At 42.9% G+C, this 18,972-nt stretch overlaps 1 protein-coding gene across 3 annotated transcripts in view; it reads left to right on the top strand.

Moving 5' to 3' along the window:
• Positions 1-18,972, top strand: part of PTCH1 (patched 1) — a 66,125-nt gene that overhangs the window by 24,549 nt on the left and 22,604 nt on the right. For 2 of the 3 annotated variants that reach the window (XM_068974087.1, XM_068974085.1), the window contains exons 3-12: positions 4,942-5,131; positions 8,049-8,118; positions 8,212-8,303; positions 10,000-10,198; positions 10,488-10,609; positions 11,416-11,563; positions 12,390-12,521; positions 12,951-13,106; positions 13,776-13,874; positions 14,375-14,500. In XM_068974087.1, coding sequence (XP_068830188.1) covers positions 4,942-5,131; positions 8,049-8,118; positions 8,212-8,303; positions 10,000-10,198; positions 10,488-10,609; positions 11,416-11,563; positions 12,390-12,521; positions 12,951-13,106; positions 13,776-13,874; positions 14,375-14,500 — 1,334 coding nt within the window. The remainder of the gene's footprint in view (positions 1-4,941; positions 5,132-8,048; positions 8,119-8,211; positions 8,304-9,999; positions 10,199-10,487; positions 10,610-11,415; positions 11,564-12,389; positions 12,522-12,950; positions 13,107-13,775; positions 13,875-14,374; positions 14,501-18,972) is intronic. The other variant, XM_068974088.1, reaches the window with a different exon arrangement.

The raw sequence follows: 18,972 nt of genomic DNA, 5'->3' as shown, positions 1-18,972 counted from the left end.
ACTCCCCAACTCATGTCCTCGGCTGGTGCACAGAAGCCCTGAGGTTTGCAGGGCAGTTGGTTAAAGGTTGACTCCACCTTTGCTATCAGCTGGGAACCTTGGGCAAGTCACCCAAACTCTGCAGCTGTGTTTCCTGCTCTGTAAAGGATGGGTGACAATATATGCCCTTCAATAGACAAACTAATGGAGGGCTGCTCAGCTCCTGGTTAAGGGTTTGGGAAACTTCACCTAATTGTCAGTCTTCACACAATCCTGTGAGGTTAGTAGTGTCATTTTTACCCCACATTACGGAGAAGGTTACTGAGACTCAACTACATCCCAAACTTCAGCTCCTTGAGTGGCAAGGCTGGGACTCAGAACCCAGGTCTTCTGAGCTCGGTTCCTATCGCCTGTCCACCTACCTTGCTCCGGCTTGATGGGGTGGGTAGCACTAAGCAGAGAAGAAATGGCAGCCTGCTCCAGCATTCTTGCCTGGGAAATCCCATGGACAGAGGAGCCTGGCAGGCTACAGTCCATGGGGTCCTCAAAGAGTCAGACACGACTTAGCAACTAAGCATAGCACTGTTACTGCTAAGCTGCTTCAGTCATGTCTGACCCTGTGCGACCCCATAGATGGCAACCCACCAGGCTCCGCCATCGCTGGGATTCTCCAGGCAAGAACACTGGAGTGGGTTGCCATTTCCTTCTCCAATGCATGAAAGTGGAAAGTGAAAGTGAAGTTGCTCAGTCATGTCCAACTCTTAGTGACCCCATGGACTGCAGCCTTCCAGGCTCCTCCATCCATGGGATTTTCCAGGCTAGAGTACTGGAGTGGGGTGCCATTGCCTTCATAGCACAGCACTAAGCAAAATGTTTAAAGATAAGTAAATAATGAGTGTTGAAGGGCTTTGCAAATGGAAAGCACCACACGCATAGAAACTTTATTGTGTCCCAGGATCCTCAGTATCAGTTTTCCTGAGTCTTGTTCAAAAAGCTCAGTTGTTATTTTGTTGCTTTGTTGAGTTTAGGAGAAGGAAAAATTGAGAGGACTTCAGACTGTGATAGAGGTGCATAATATTCTTGCATTGAGTTTACTTTTAATTCAGGTGCTTGTCAAGTAGCTTTGGTATTTTTCTCTTTTTGTTGCATGGGAGTCTTAATTTTATGTGTTCTTTGCAGAAGGATTAAGAAATAGAGATAAACCTCCCCCCGCAAAGGGAAGCAGGTAAACATTATTCATAAACCACCGCATGGTAATAACCATGTTCACATGGCTGTATCCCCACATCTATATGACAAATGATGGATCTTATGGGTCATTCTGCTCAGTAGTCAAAAATGACTATGCAGTATTGCACAAATATGAGATTTTTTAAGTAATAATGAAGGACTTTGACCTTGACGATGGTAAAGAGAAGGGAGCAAAACATGTCCCCCATACCACACCTGTAATTTCGGTCACCTGAAATGGCTTCCTGAGACCACAGCTCCACACTTGTGCATGCTGACCAAGATAGGAAGACAAGGATCATCTCAGGGACCGTCACTGAGCTGTGATTTTAGGATAGGCATTTGCTAGAGGAGCAAAAGTCAGTAAGTCCATAAAACTGCCCTGTCCAGAGGGGCTTCTGTTTCTGGTAGCTTCTTCCAGGGTGCTTTGACTGAATACTAACGTAAGACCATGTGAACGCCGTGCGGTTTATGACACAGGTTCACCCGAGAAGGAGCTCAGTCTGCCAGAGCAACCAAGTGAGTGATCAGGTCATGGTCTCACCAAGCTCCAGCCATTCTTGTCTTCTTTCTCTCCCCACGGCAAGGCGGCAAGGCACACCTGAGGACTTTGTGATTGCTGGTTCTTCTGGCCAGAATGCTGTTCCCCCAGCTCTTCCACATCAACATCAGCAGTTCTTCCTTCTAGGTCTTCCCTGGCAACTCCATCTGAATTGGCCCTTCCCCTGCTCTCCACCACCCAGTAACTCACAGGGCATCCCCTTCTTGATTTCCTCCTTGGTACTTGTCATGCCATGAAGCTACCACACATCAGTTTGCTTGTGTACTGCCTCTTTGCTTCACTGGCCAGAGAGCCTCTTGGAATTGTCTTAGCCACCACACACCCCGGTGTGTAGCACACAGCACTTGACCCCTGGCTGAATGGTTTATAGTACAACTATTTATCAAAGCAAGTGGGTATCAACTAAACTTTTTAAAAAGTTACTAAATAGTTTTTCAAAAACATTCATATTTGTTTGTGTAAGATGAAGTATTAAGTAAAATAAGGTCACATAATATGGAAAAATAATTTAACAGTACTCAAAAGTAGGACATAGCATAGCCGGTTGAGGAAACTTTAGAATTCAGTCCTTCACCTCTAGTTGTTAAATCTGCCAGTGAGAATAGTATTGGTTGAAACTGGTTGTCACATTAGTGAAATATTCATATTTATCACTAGAGCAAAGAAGTGGACTAGCAAAAAGTCTATAGATATGACAAGTATACCCCTTTATTAAAATGTAGGTGTTAAATAGACATCTTAAAAATTCTGAAAAGATGGTGTTATATAATTCCTACCTTGTAGGAAATAGCATCATTTCTGAAACCAACTGTGATAAATTAATTGATCCATTATCAGGTTCGTCTAGAAGAGTTTTAAGTTCTTAGCAGCATGAATCTTGCATTCGATTTTTATTTTTGTGTGCACTCCTCTCAGGTCATCACTGTATTGGTTATAGTTACAGGCAGCTTCTTGGCCGGGGTGGTGGGTGGGGGCCGGGGTGGGGGTGGAATGTCTGTGGTCCCACTTTGATGTTGTTTGTTTTTACCGCATGGTTTTAACTCAGGTGACATTTTAAGCTTCAGTAAAGGTAAAGCAAGTACTACAACTTTGTAAACAGAATGAGAAATCATGTACTATGCCAATGTTTAAGGAGGCAGGTAGAAATATAAATGATTGATATGTGTGGGGCATTGATGTCTTATGTCCAGAGAAAAGGAAGGGACTGAGCTTGCTTTTTTTTGGAAAAGGCTATTTGGAGCTCCTTGGTGTGCAACTCTGTGGTTTTCTGAAGTGACCTCTGGACTAGTAATTGGCTTTTTTTTTTTTTTTTTTTTTTTTGGCCTCAAACAGCTTTTCTATCTCTGGAGAACGTGGATTGAGTGCAATTTAGTTCACTAGCTAATTGGTTGAAATAATGCATAGTGATTCCTGCCAGAAGGAGCCAGACCCTGCCTGCAGGCAGCTTTAGTGGAGGATCCTGAGAAGGCCTGTGGCATTATGTAAATTCTTCCTCTATTGCAAGTTGTTTCCTAGGTTTTCCTATGGTCTTTAACTGCATTTATTGCTAGGGCCTCAATAATTCCCTGGGCATTTATCAAAATTTTCTACAGCATCTAAGTTGTTTCTATAGCCAACTGATCATTTCTCTATCTCTTCCCCTCCCTCTCTCTCCCCCTCTCTTCTCCCAACCACCGCTTCCCACTTAACCTCCCCTCCCCCTTCCTCTTCCCTCTCAAACACACACAGTATGTTCAACCTCACCTCATAGAGTACTGCGGTGGCCTTGGCCATCTGCGTGAACCTGCACAGATGACCCTGCCAGTCTGCAAATCTGGACTAGTTTTCCTAATGAGGGCATTATTTGCTTTTTATCCTGCTCTCTTGTTTATAAAATATGCCAAGAGAACTAAACAACCCGCTGTTCCCAGTACTTATTTACTTGCTCAAACCAAATGTTTATGTCCTTGAATACTAAACTTGAAGAAAAGGGATTTCTCCTCGTGGGAAAACTGAGGTGATCCTTGAGGGTTCTTTCTGAAAGATAGCTGAAGGCCTGCTTTTCAGTAAACATTCAGCTTACAGTGCCTGTAGGAACTGGAGCGTGTGGGTGCTCCAGGATTCTCTTACGTTTGCTGCCCCTGCGGGCCTTCCCTCAAAGCCCTGACTTACCCATGTTGAATCAAAGCAGCCTCTTCAGAGCTTCTTCTCATAGCGCCCATCCATGCCCACGGCCCATCTGCGCACACAGCCCCATTGGGAAGTGAAAGTCCCTTCTGCCATATGTTGCAGCATCCTGAGCTCGGCATGTTCTAAAGCCCTAACTGAAGTATAACCTAGGACCTGAGGAAGAAGACAAGCAGTTTTTAGTAACAGCGTTACTTGAGCTTCATCGTGCTGGCTTTTCTCATGCCCAGCCGTGGCTGCTTGCTGGAGATTCTGGGGTGGGGGTTCAGACTTACTAGGGAAGCTTCCAGAACACAGGCAGCCCACCCCCAGGTGACTCAGAACCTGACACCTGTCCTTTCTGGATGCTGAACACGTGAGTCTGAGAGAGCAGGTTCCAGGGCCTCCCAAGACAGCCATGGCGGATCCATGTGGTTCCTCTCAAGTGGGATTTCCCCTTGTGCATCTGACATGAATCACATTATTTATTTTCTCCTGGCAAGTTTTGTGCTAAATACACATTTGCCACCTTTCCTTATTTCTTTTTCCAACAAGGAGAAACATTTCCTTGTTACCTTTGCCAGATTATTTAGGAGAAGAGTGTAAATTGAAGCCATTTATCTTGAAATGCACTGCAGGGCCACATTGTTTATACAAGTGAAAGAAATTGTAACAGGGGTATTTGGTCTGGTCTGCAAGGAAAAGGTGTCTCAAGTTTTCCTTCCCCCTCCCCCTTATACATATGGTGTATTAGTTAGAAGGTGCACAAAGCACGCATGCATTAGGTTTGCGTATGTGACAGGCAGGACCATTGTTAATAGGTTTAGTGAGTATTTTTAATATGTTTGTTATTGGTAGAGTTCACATTGCCAATCATAATAAAGTGAACGTTACTCCTCTAACATCAGCCATACATCTTCATGACCAGAGCTCATTTATCACGTACTCTGCTCCTTTTAATGAGATAATGGAATGTGAATTTGGGGATTTTGCTGTTCTAATTGAAACCTCTACATGTTTACCAGTTGGTGGACGAGTAAGTCGTGAATTAAATTATACTCGTCAGAAGATTGGAGAAGAGGCTATGTTTAATCCTCAACTCATGATTCAGACCCCCAAGGAAGAAGGTGCTAACGTCCTGACCACAGAAGCGCTCCGACAGCACCTGGACTCGGCGCTCCAGGCCAGCCGGGTCCATGTATATATGTATAACAGGTAAGGTGGTGGGGAGAGCATGCTGCCTTTAGACTCCTTTGTTTTAGTCAATAAAGTTGCTCTGGAAGTACACCTGGAGTGTTAGTTAGTTCAGATAGTTTTCCAGTGAAATGATTTTTAAAGTCTTGATTTGTCTCTAGAGTTTAGTTAACATATGAATTACATTACTTTACAATGTATTTTCAGTAAGTATCTTGGCACTCTACCCAAATGAGTATGGTCCTTCAAACAGCCATTTGGGTGGCTGCCTACCCATTCCAAAGATGTTTCACTATTTTAGATATTTCTGGACCAGTTACATTTTTGTCAATTCACAAAGAATAAGAAAGTTACTTCTCATTACTTTGTATTCAGTACAGATGTGAACAGTTGGTGTGTGTTACCAAAAACAACAAAAAAATAGTTTGAAGTACTGTGATGAATTCCTGGGGACAGGTAGGCAGAGTAAGGTGGATTAACACACCTTTGCAAAATACTGCCCTTCAACTTTGTAGCTGATTTAGCAATGCTGTGGATGTAGTAAAAGCGTAAGAAGAGTTCTGGAATGAAACCACCAGTCGTTTTTCTTACCTATCTAAACAGAGTGTAGGGACTACGTCCTATCGAATCTTATACCCCAACACTTAGATCAGAGTGTAGGGACCACATCTTATCCATTCTTGTACCTCAGCACTTAAATCAGAGCAGGCACTTGGAGTTGCTTGACTAAGTAACTGCTTGGATTGCTGAATTTAAACTGAATCTTCTCCTAGAACTGAAAATACCTCTGGGTTGGCATTCACCTAACTTTATCCTCCCCCCCGCCCCTGCCCATCATCAAACACCTCTAAACTGAGTGCTTAGCAAGTACAGTTTCTCCTAGGAGAGAAGAGGAAGCAGCAGGGTAGATATATTCATTGTCCAAAGAGAATGAAGGGTGGAGAGTAAAACCAAAATCTGTACTCGTCCCTCCTACTGTAACCTCCAAGTTCCATGGTCTTAATTGGATTGACTGTAAAACCCACACAGCTGGAGATCAAGTCCTCAGGCCCCAGTGTAGGACAAGTCATCTGTCTTTGGCATACCTTTATTTCCTCATCTGTGAACTAAGTTTGTGATCATATATGCGCTCTTCTTCTCAGGAGGTTACCAGAACAAGATCAGGTGCGTGGACGTCTGGAAGGGCTCTGGAAAAGGGAAGGAGGGGTTTTAGTGCTGTTGTCAGGCAGACTTGGCCCGAGAGCCCATCTTCACTCTTCTCAGCACAGCCCTCTCAGTCTGTAAGGAGTGCTGTCGGGGAAGCAATCAACCAGTGCAGTTTTGCAGGGCTTGCAAGTGGAGGCCCATAAAGAACCTGGAAATGGGTGTCCCAGGGCTGCTGTAAGCATACCCAAAGCATTCCTAATAAAACGGGACCCTGCCTTAAGAGGGCTTGTCCCTTACACACTTAAGGAGAAGGTGGGAGCATCTGTACAATGAAATCACCATCTTACACAACAATGGAACCAGAGAACTTTTATGCATTGACCTGAACTTTAAAGAATACCTCATTCAACCTATTTCATTTTTTTTTAGGTGAAAAAACTAGAATTTGATTAATTAAAGCATTTGTCTGAGTTCAAATAGTTATCAAATAGTAGTGCCAGGTTTCAAACCCTTTCTTCTGACTCTAAGCCAAGTGGATTTTCTGAAGCATAGCCATGCCCTTCTCAAGCAAGTGTAAGAAAGAGTTGATAAGTGATGTTGAGAACCTACTGGTGCTAGATAGTACGTGTTGTGCTGCGTGGAATTAAAATGTAAGTATATGTATAGATGGATGAGTGGTAGGTGGATGGATGGTTGGGTGAGTTGGGCACTGCTCTTCGGAGCTGACAGCCTATAGTTAGGCAGAGGAAAGACAATACAGAGAAGCAGGTACGGAGCAAACACAGGCAGTCTCTCCTGCAGGTGCTCTTGTCAACAAGGAGGGCACTGTTCTGGGGTTCAAGAGAAAGGGGTCACTTTCAATGGGACTGATCAAAGAAAGCTTAGCAGAAAGGTGGCATTTCAGCAAGGCGCTGAGATATATGGGAAGTTTCCATAAGGAAGAGGGCAAAGTCCAGAATGCCCTTTTAGGTAACTAGTATAAGAGAGAAAAAGGAGCTCAATGAAATAGAGCAGTCTAGAGGGAGTTTTATATATGTTTTTCTTTACTTGGAATTCTCATCATTACCGTTTCCTAGTTTTCTCTTTTTCCAAATTGGACTTATTTCCCTGATACACTTGGGGAAAAGGTCTGGGTTTATTTAGCACTCTTTTAGGGATAACAAAACTCTATAATAGACAGATGATAGTTAATAGAGGTATTTGTTGATCAGTATATTTAATATAATTTCTGTAGGACAAGAATAGAAGAATGTAAAGTGGGAAACCAATCTACCTGGAAATGTTGTTTACATTTGTGGTTAAGAGGAGAAACATTCATTTTGAACACTGTTAATAAGGACATTACCGTGGACTGCAGCATGACAGGCTTCTCTGTCCATCATCTACTCCCAGAGCTTGCTCATCCAGTCAATGAACTTCACTAATTTAGTCCCCACCTATTTTGAATTTCTGACAATTCAGGTCTGAATTATCTGCCCCAGAGTTGTTTAATGTATGTGGAAAAGCAGGTTAATGGTGTAAACAAGATTATTGGGAGAACACTTAAGAAAACAAGACTTTTCAAGTACTTTGGTAGCATTCATTTACATAAACACCCCACATGTTAATTACAGTTGTGTATTATCTATTCATTAAAGTAAGCTTGTTGAATCTGTTTGGCAAAGCTCTGCTCATTTTGACAGATACTGAAAAGTGATCAAAATTGGAGTTCTTTCTGTACATTCTGTAGTTCTGATTTTGCACAGATTTCCTTTATTACAAGAAATATTTGTCTCTGCTTTTTATTTTATAGGCAGTGGAAATTGGAACATTTGTGTTATAAATCTGGAGAACTTATCACAGAAACAGGTTACATGGATCAGGTATATATTTTCTTTTTGTTTGCAAAAAATTCTCAAATAGCCCAGTAGTATACATTAGCATAATGCATGGCCTGTTCTTTTCAACTTTGACAGATAATAGAGTATCTTTACCCTTGTTTAATTATTACACCTTTGGATTGCTTCTGGGAAGGGGCGAAGTTACAGTCTGGGACGGCATACCTACTGTAAGTGTGTGATCTTATTTTCTGATCTCTGTGATTTCTAAACCCTAGAATCTTTCTCATGTTACTTTATCATTGCTTATTCTATTTTAGTTTTGAATAAAAACATTGAAATTCCATGTGCATGTTTTGAGTGAATAGCTGGGGGAGAGGGCAGAATGTTTTTCCTCTTTTCAAAAAAAGTTCTGTAGGCATCATTAAATTTCATTCACTTTTACCAGCCTATTTATATGCAAATAAAATGCAAATTATTTCAGAGTATGTGTGATTTTTAACTCTTTAAAATGTTTGCAGTTTTGCAGACCTAGCATTTACATAGGTTTAGCTTATTTTTTAAGGAGAGAATTTATTAATGGGTTCATGTTAAAGGTTAAGATCTTCCTGTTAAGTGAAATGCTAACCTTTCTTTGGATCACATTAATGACATTTAAGAGAGAAACCTACTATCTTTGAAGGCCATGGTAAGGGAGGCTTCACAGTTGAATATTATGTATACCACATCATTTAAGGAATAATTGTTAATTAATGTAGACATTTTCAGTTAATTATGCAAGAGTTAGTGCTTGGGTTATTGTTTCTCTTCTAGCTTGCACATATCTGCAAAAGCAATTTGCAATGGCCATACCCTGACCTTCAGTGTACAGTTTTAGATGGGAAATAAGGGGTTTTATGTTTTCTGGTTGGGAGATTCTGAATAATGACTTCAGCCTGGTTGAGCAGCTACAGTGTGGTTTGAACCACATAACAGGCAGCCAAAAGCCTTTCTGGTCTGTCAACAGCACAAATTCAAAAGTGAGTGTGGAGGGAAGTGTCCTTCATGGCGGTGATGGCAGAGGCAGCAGGGGTCTTGTGGGGTTGACTGCTGGGCTGTCAGAGAGCACTCATAAGTATGGGATTATTAAAGGTAATGGAGATCAAATATTTTTATTGATGACATTTACAAAGCATTTATTAGGCTGGCAAATGCTAATTTGACTTTGTGATTTCCTCCCCACCTCCCCTCCCCCCTGAATTTTGGGTTTCAGTCTTCTGCTTCGGAGCACCCATTTGGCTAATTTTGTTTTTAGGTATTAAATATCCTGTATAAGCAAGTAAAGATTCTTTAATGTTTTTGTTAATTTATAAGCTTTCTGCTTGCCATGTCCATTCGTGAATTATTTTCCCGATATAGGTTTGCATATAGGGATACTGGAAAGGAGGATTCCCTGGTAGCTTAGCTGATAAAGCATCCGCCTGCAATGCAAGAGACCCCGGTTCAATTCCTGGGTCGGGAAGTTCACCTGGAAAAGGGATAGGCTGCCCACTCCAGTGTTCTTGGGCTTCCCTGGTGGCTCCGCCCATAAAGAATCCGCCTGCAATGGGAGATAACCTGGGTTCCATCCCTGGGTTGGGAAGATCCCCTGGAGGAGGGCATGGCAACCCACTCCAGTATTCTTGCTTGGAGAATCTCCATAGACAAAGGAGCCTGGAGGGCTGCAGTCCATAGGATCACAAAGAGTTGGATACGACTGAGTGACTAAGCACAGCATAGCAGCATACTGAAAAGGAGCATTTCATTTTTGTTCCAGGGTCCCAGAATTATAGTCGTATCCCCACAAAGCATCGTACAATTCAGATGTAATCTGGATTCAGTCTGGTTATTTTACTCAGGGCTTAGAAGCCTCTTTTTCATTGTCTCACCTCCTAATTTCTTTCACAGAGGTAAGCCTCCTTTGCAGTGGACAAACTTTGACCCTTTGGAATTCCTAGAAGAGTTAAAGAAAATAAACTATCAAGTGGACAGCTGGGAGGAAATGCTGAATAAGGCTGAAGTTGGTCATGGTTACATGGACCGGCCCTGCCTCAATCCAGCTGATCCAGACTGTCCCGCCACAGCCCCCAACAAAAATACAACCAAAGTAAGTACAGCCATTGCGTTCTCCTCAGGAGAGGGAGGGAGAAAAACTTGATATTTGCCCCCATTTTTAGTTCTCTTGTTTTTAAGATTTTGCTCTCAACTTTTTTGGTCTGTGGAACTAAGTTTGTTTAAAGAGCTAAATTTTGCTGTAAGATTTGCCATACGCCTCTCATTAGCCTTGTTATTAATGTTCTCACTGAAACAAACAAGCCCTTAATGCACTGGATTTTAACAAGGCATGTGACCTGCCTACTAATTCCTGTAATTATGTGGCTGTCTGTTTATTTCAGCCTCTTGATATGGCCCTTGTTTTGAATGGTGGGTGTCATGGATTATCCAGAAAGTATATGCACTGGCAGGAGGAACTGATTGTGGGTGGCACGGTGAAGAACAGCACTGGGAAGCTTGTCAGGTAATCCAGCACGGAAGACCCAAGCCGCCTGCTCTCTCCTCAGAGACCACTTCTCTTCTGACATCTGCAAGTGTGTTTGTATTAATACTTAACTGTTCTCCTAGCTAGCTGTCTGGTGTAATCGAATATTAGAAAATATTAGTGACCAGACCAGCTCAAAAAGTCACCTTCTGGGGTGACTTTCAAAAACAGGTTTATCATTTTCATCAAGACCATAGTGAGTGAGTATAGAGTTTTAGAAGATCTACCTACTACATAGAAAATTGGGGAAAATATAAAGTAGGCAAGAGGGACTGGTCATACCATGTGGAGTTAAGTGATATGAGCTGAACCCTGTCACAGACTGTAAAAAGGAAAGACCAGCAATTGACGGCTAAATGAGAATTATCCTCTGTGCACTTATGGACTCCGCTCCGTCAAGTGTCAGGCACTCCGTCTGAGATTTCTCCCTCGAGAGAGCCGTCGTCTGGGATTTCTGCACAAGCAAGCATGCAACGCTGAGCCCAGCATATCTGGTCAAGCTATCTACTCCCCTACCCTTCCTGTTTCATTGAATAGAAACTGAGAAAGGAAATTGCCTATTAATTTAATTTGGGGGTATATCTGTAAAAGGTTTGTAAGGTTACACCTTTAATATGGTACATCAATCTATTAAATAAAATAACCATCCAGGTCCCATTTTAATGGAAACGTGCTCACGTAGGACTGGATGGCTGCGGTGAGTCACGGGTGCTGGGTGGGGATTTTGCACAGTGAGAGCTGCTCCCCGGGGATGCTCATGTTGTGGCTTTTCCACCCCATCACAGTGCCCATGCTCTGCAGACCATGTTTCAGTTAATGACTCCCAAGCAAATGTATGAACACTTCAAGGGTTATGAGTATGTCTCGCACATCAACTGGAATGAGGACAAAGCAGCGGCCATCCTGGAGGCTTGGCAGAGGACGTATGTGGAGGTATACGGCTGGTGTTCTGATGCCCGTTGAACCTTAGTACAAACCCCTTAGTTACGAAGTACTTCATTTTCATGTTTTTTAAAACATTGTTTACATTCTCATTTATTTTCATAGTAGATTGTAATTCTGGGAATCTGGTGGGATGAGAACTTTTTCCTTTTCTTTCTACTGAAAATCTTCCTATCTGGGTGATGCTAATTCTAACTGCAGTGCCCTGAAACATTGTGAGGAACCAGTTGTGAACCCCAGAGCTGAGGCATAACAGAGTTTAAAAAAACACTTGGTTAGCAAGAAAAGGTGTCTGGAAAACATTAGCAAGGCATAGAATCTGTTCACAGCTGCAGTCCCCTTGGTTAGGTCATGTGACAGGAGCTGGCCTTTGTTTCCCAAGCAGTGACCTCCACTGAGCTGCATGTGACCTTTTAAAAGTGGCCAGCAAATGAAAGGGGCGGGGTGGGGGAGGAGTGCCCATAAGAATGAGTTGTTTTGGATTAGGGGGAAACTGATGGACCCGCAGATCAGTTGTGGAGTTATGGAGAGGAGAATAGCAATCTCAGACGCAGAGTAAATAGAGCTCTCAGAGTGAACTTCAATTACACAGGCTCACTAGCTTACTGCAGCTCCACGTTCTCACTTGATTAGCAATAGCCTTCACTGTCTTGCGCCCAGGTCATTTCATGTTAATCCAAGTCCAAATACCAATCATGTAGAACTCTTTTTAAGGCATCCAGAAGTAGTGGAGGTTAGGCAAAGGGGACATGTCACTTGAAGTCCGTGCTCTTGAAGCTCATTGCAGCTTAAATCCCATCTGGGAATTTCTCCACAGGTGGTTCATCAGAGTGTTGCTCAGAACTCCACTCAGAAGGTGCTTTCCTTTACCACGACGACCCTGGATGACATCCTCAAGTCCTTCTCTGATGTCAGCGTCATCCGAGTGGCCAGCGGCTATTTACTGATGGTAACACACAGTCAATTCACTTCTTCGGGGGAGGAGGGGGTTGGTTTTGTTTTTCAGTTTTTACCTTTTCATGACTGCCCCTGCTTTTTAACTGCTCTTAACACACACGTGCATCCAAGACAGTGAGAGCTCGGCTTCATAACGGTTTAGAAAGTGGTCATGTAAAGCATTTATTACCATTTGCAGTTTGCCCATCTTTGACTTGTATCATTTCGTGTGATGTCTGTAATGTAAATTTTTGTTGTTGTTGGGATTTAATAAGTTCTACCTTTTGATTTGGGGTGATGGGTGGGGGAAAACATTAGAATCTTTATACATTCTAATGTTTGGCTTTTGTTTTGTGTCTCCCCCTCCCTCTCCCCCCTCCTCCAATTCCCCTTCATTCCTTCACCTCCCCCCCAACCCCTGCCCCAACTGTTCTGCTTGCAGCTTGCCTATGCCTGTTTAACCATGCTGCGCTGGGACTGCTCCAAGTCCCAGGGTGCCGTGGGGCTGGCTGGCGTCCTGTTGGTTGCACTGTCAGTGGCTGCAGGATTGGGCCTGTGCTCATTGATCGGGATTTCCTTTAATGCTGCAACAACTCAGGTACTAAAGGAGCCATCGTCCACTGTTCATTGACAAACACCCCTCTCCAGGCTTGGCCTACTTGGCCTCCTGTGTGTCCGTATCACCTATAGGGTCTTCCAGGCTTTTTTCGCTTGGATGCCCCATTCCTCAGAGAGTGCTGTCTCTAAATAGACCGCTTGACAGTGGGCAGGTCTGAATGGGCTTGTTGATTAGTCAGAGGTGCCTCATTTATCAGTGGAATTTATATTATGTATTCGAGCAGTGGGTTTTAATCTTGAATGTGCATTAGCATCACCTGGAGGGCTTATGCAACCTAATTGCTGGGCCCCATTGCCAGAATTTCTAATGCAGCCCATCTAGGGTAGCGGTGGCTAGCCAGCTCCTATCAATGCTGGTCTAGGGCTCACGCTCTGAGAATCACTGCTTTAAATGAGTTAGATTCTGTTTCATTTATTAACTTAAAAAATTATTATACATGGAACTTAGTAATGTACAAGATCTACTATGAGCTACAACTTCTACATATGGGGATTTAACTATCAGATAAAAGTAAGTTTTTCATGAGTTCATGTAAGCTATCCTTTGGGCAACTACTAGGGGTGCTGGTGGCAATGTTTTAAATGGCTTTAGGATTCTCAGAATTGGACCTCGTTTGTCTAATGTCACTGTGCTGTGTTTCCACTACAGGTTTTGCCATTTCTTGCTCTTGGCGTTGGTGTGGATGATGTCTTTCTTCTGGCGCATGCATTTAGTGAAACGGGACAGAATAAAAGAATTCCTTTTGAGGTAATAGAAAAACAAAAGAAGAAAGCTTTGAGGAGAGCAGAAATCCCTCTGTGTTCTTGAGTGTTTGTCCTTTGCCTTTTCTCACTCTGGCCCAGTAACTATTTCAGTCCCAAGTCAGAAGATACATTACTGCCTGTAAATAAGTAAGTTAGAAGAATCTTAGGACACTTGTTCCAGAGTGCACATTTGTTTCTTTGAGTTTTTTGGTCACCTTATTCTCATTTCTCCTTGCCCCTTTTTAATCATATTAAAAATTTACTCAAATCATTATCATGCAGTGTTGTGCTTTGGGTAGAAATGACCATGAACAACACATGCCTATAGATAGATAGGTTTTCAGGGTTGGTGTTAGAGAGAAAGGCAGAGATGTCCCCTCACATAAGCATTGTAAAATACTAGTTCTCTTCTTTTGCCACTTATTTGAATTGTTAATTGTTCAGACAACTTGTTGTCTGAGGCCCCACCTTGCAGCTCCCAGCACTGTGGTTTCTCTTTCTCAGGACAGGACCGGGGAGTGCCTCAAGCGCACGGGAGCCAGCGTGGCCCTCACCTCCATCAGCAACGTCACAGCCTTCTTCATGGCCGCGTTGATCCCAATTCCCGCTCTGCGGGCGTTCTCCCTGCAGGTGCGTCTCCAGGGACCAGTTCTGTGAGCACTGTGCTCACAGCGAGCCTCCCGCATCTCCTTTTCTCCACTGATGTGCTTACGGTTTTACCACCATGAATTAAAGAAGCAGGCCAGCATTTGGGGCTCTCTTTTCTGGGGTGGATGCTTCTTTAAACAGTGATGCTGGCACTCCCTTTGAGACAAAGTTCTCGGGTTCTTTCCTTTCCTTTCAAGCCCTGAGGCTTAGGCATCCTCATAACCGACTGCCTTAGGGGGTTGCCCTTTTCTTTAAACTAAAATGGTACCAGGCCACTCTGGGCGGGACGCCTAGAGGCCCCTGCTGCAGATGAGCAGGAGTCCTTGGATTGGTCCCTGGTGCAGCCAGTTCTTAATCACCCCGCTTCTAAATTCTGTGCTCGACTGCCCTCCCCTGCCGGCCACCCTCTCTTGATTTCCCTGAATGAAAGTAGAGAAAGTATTAGTCACTAAATCTTGTTTTACTCTCTGTGACCCTCTGGACTGTAGCCCGCCAGCTCCTCTGTCCATGGGATTCTCCAGGCAAGAATACTGGAGTGAGTAGCCATGCTCTCCTCCAGGAGATCTTCCTGACCCAGGGATTGAACCTGGGTCTCCTGCATTGCGGGCAGATTCTTTACCTTCTGAGCCACCAGGAAAGCCCTGATTTCCCTAAAGCAACCCCCAACACAAAGCCACTGCACAAAGCAGACCCACTGACATGGGATGAGGTTGCAGTGTAGCCCAGGCTAGGCACGAACATAAAACTGAGCGTGAGATGCTTCACCAGGTGAGGAGATACCGGCCAGTCTCTGCCTGGGGGAGCTCCGTGGTCCCTTGTTTGCTACCTTTCTCTTTCCTTTTGGTTCCCTACCCCATTCTCAAGCTGCCCCAAAAAACTCAGAATTCCTCTCCCTTTCTTATGCAAGTTTGTCCCTCTTTGTTCTGCTCCTTCCAAACCAGGCCCTTTCACACCTAGAGGCCTCTGAGATATTGTGCCAAGGAGCCATCTGAGTTGTAAGAATGAAGAGTTCCCTCAACTGGGGATGCAGCTATGGTATGGGCATTGCTCTTCAGCTGCTTGAAACTCATGGGACATCCTGAAATTGGTCAACACAGCAGATAAAGAAGGCTACTTGACCAGTTTGTGACATGGTCTTCCTCAGGGATATTATTGAGGTTTTGTGAATTAAATTCGAATCTTAAAGCTTCATCTGTTGTCCAAGAAAGATTAAAGAAGCAGTGACTTTCCTTTCTCTCTGTGTCTTACAATGCAATAGTAACTCATGAGATGGCCAGGTTTTTAAAGGAAACATTTTGTTGCCACTTTTTAAACTTTTGTTACATCCATCCAGCTTTATTCATGCTGCTTTGCTCCTTTTAATCACCAAAAGGTTCTAAGGATTGTGACCAGGAGAAGAAATTGACAAATCATAGATTAGGTTTATATGTGTATTTTTATTAACATACTCAGCTCTTTTATAACCTTCCGATATGAATCTTGTTTCACTAATCATCTATATAGGACTAAGCAACTAGTGATCTTACTAGATGTGGACACTACACTTGTTTAATATTTGGTGTAAAATTTTGTGCCCATCACTATGACCGCCAGAACTCCCCAAAGAGAAATACTAAAAAAGGTTCTTTAAGTTTTTATTATAAATACATAAAAATAGAAGTAGTGAGGAATAAATGAAATCTAAAAGTGGGACCAAAATTCAAGGAAAATGAAAATATATCTAACTGCTCAGTAATACGAAAGGTAAATAACAGATGCCCACTAATTATGAATTTTTTTGGTACAGCTGAAATTGTAGGATGCCTTTTGCACAGGCATACATGTATGCAGCATCTGTTGAAAGCCTGCTTTTGTCTTGTATACAGCAGATTCTGGCACTGAGAAATTGCTCTAGAGTCTTTTAACTGTGGGCCCCTCCCTCTTCCCTCTGTCCTTCTCTGCCTGCTTTTTCCCTCGCTGTTCTGGCTGCCTCACACTCCTTCTTTTCTTCTTGTCCCTCTCTCTCATTTTCTCCTGTTCTCTCTCAGTACAAACTGATGATTCATCAAGGCATACTCTCCTTTAATGATATCCTATGGTGTGGTGGTCTGAAAAGCTACATGAGTTTTCCTTACGTCTTTTAGAAAATCCAGTTCGCTAAGTTCTCCTAAGGTAAGCACCTTAATGAGATGAATTGAATGCTGTTGGTTTTGCACTTCTATTCCAGGGTAGTGGAGTATCTAGAAAACTGCATCTACAGCTTCTAGGAATCTCCATTTATTAAAAAATGACCTCCTGTGATACTGGTTCATTCTCCGTTAAAAAAAAAAAAAGGATGGAAAATGTAAGGAAAAAAAGCATGCCATGATTTTTGCAGTAGCCATCAGAAATTTTATGCTTGGTTCCCTTTAAAATGTATTGACATTTGAAGTCGACCATTATATAATTTCTCTTTCCTTTAGTACCCATGTTAAGCTGAAACTTTGGTTATTCATTTGTATTTTCAGGATGCTATAGGTTAAGCATCTAAAGGGATGTATCGAAAACAATTCTGTCCAGTAATAAACTGACATTTAGAATTTTTCCCTGTCAAGTTTTTTCAATTGTGTAACCTTGTCAAGATAAATAGATTTTTTTTCCCAAAGAAACCTCTTTGTCAGTCTTCACCATCTGTCCAAATGCCATCTCTATACCAGAAAGCAGTGGCACTGTCTATAATTCTTTTAGAACCAATGCCGTGCACCAGGGTTTTGCTGGTAACTGGTATTTGTTCTTCAATGAAAACTCCTGAAACAGGATGCCTTATTGTTCCAGATGGTAAGAGGGTTTAGATGAGGGCCCCTCTAGGCAGGCCAGTTCCTCTGTGCTCTGCAAGTGTCTCAGTGGGGCCACCCATAGATGCTTTGCAGGGGAATGGGACATTTCCTTTAAGCACAGCAATTAGAATTGATTGATGGTATAAAATCATCCCCTGAAACGCTGGTATAAAATCAGCTTTTCAGATTTACCTAAAATTTCTTAAACTGCTCTTTGCTCTAGTGGTAACACTCCTCTCTTACTGAGAAATTCTTGCTGGCTGTTTTTACCATTTCCGTGCTCTTTAGAGGATATTGGAGTTCTACTACTTTCTTGTCAGAAAATACCCTGCTTGTGTATTTAATAAGCTGTTGGACAATAAGCTGAGATGGGAGACCACCTTGGGTTTCTTCTTTCATTGCACCATTTCTACCACAAAGAGACGGAGCAAGATGCCCATCACATTTCTTAGATGGATGAGGCTGGTATCAGATACATCCCCCATCCACTGCAGAAAGCATCTGTGTTGTTCTGGCCACGACATCTGGGCCACCTGTATACATGTTCGTGTATATGAACTTTTTTCACAGTCTCTGCTCCCATCCCTAGGAACTTGTATTCAAAATGAGATGCCCAGAGTTTCTTATTGTATTATACTCCTGATCTAAGCATGACTGTAATAAAAAGAGAAGCTGAAAGGATCCAACCCCCAAGGTTGAGGTTTCCTGGAAAACCCTTGAGAATCAGACCCATTCTCCCCTCTGTTCTGATTGGTCAGGAATCCTACCCGTGCTGCCCCCACCCCCACCCCCCAACCCCACTGGTCACCATGTCTGTCCCCGGAGACAGACACATCAAGCCTGAGTCTGAGTCCAATTTACTGGGAACCTCAAGTAGGTGGCCTTCCTCTGCACCAGTGGTCTTTACTATAACAGGGATGACAGCAATACTAATGTCCACCTCCTGGTTGCAGCAGGAATCAGATGGATCCTGTGTAACTTAGCTACCTGACCTCCCATCACTCCTGCCCCTTTCTCTAACTCTTAACAGAATTTTAAACTTAGCAATGCTTCATAGCTCCTAAACTCAGACACCACCTATTGAATTTCCTCCACACATCCTTCCTCCCTGGTTTTCCCAAAATCCTTTTTTGTCTTCTCCATCTCCCAAGAAACCTTTCTTGACCACCCCCATGTGTACCCCCAGCTGCTTGTTTCCCCTCCTCTGAGCCACTCTGGAACTCTGGCCTGCTTTTTATTAGTACATTTATCAGCCTAAACTGTAATTTGTTTCTAACTGTGTCTTTCCTTGAGAATAGGATTTTTGTCTTATTTATCTTTGTGTCTTCCATAGCTAATATGGAGCCCTGACTTTTTAAATTATTTGCCTATTAGATTAACCCTCTAGTCAAAATAGTGAGTTGCTTGTAACATATTAGACAGGTCTTTAAAATACCTTATCACAGTGGCCGGTTAACATGTTTCATATATTTTGAGTTGATGAGTTTTCAAGGCAAATTAAAAAGAGAGGGATTGGGTCATTTGTAGGAGACTCTTGGTTATTTTTTGGTTTTGTAGACTGGACAGAGTATTAATCACTGAAAAGCATCTCTCCAAAACTTGGGCTTGCATTTCACCTCAAGCATAAATTCAAAAATTACTATCCAAAGACATTTGCGA

Source organism: Capricornis sumatraensis, chromosome 6, assembly GCF_032405125.1.
Source record: "Capricornis sumatraensis isolate serow.1 chromosome 6, serow.2, whole genome shotgun sequence".
NCBI lineage: Eukaryota > Metazoa > Chordata > Mammalia > Artiodactyla > Bovidae > Capricornis > Capricornis sumatraensis.
Note: the sequence above shows the minus strand (reverse complement) of the source record. Positions and strands in the feature narration are given on the sequence as shown.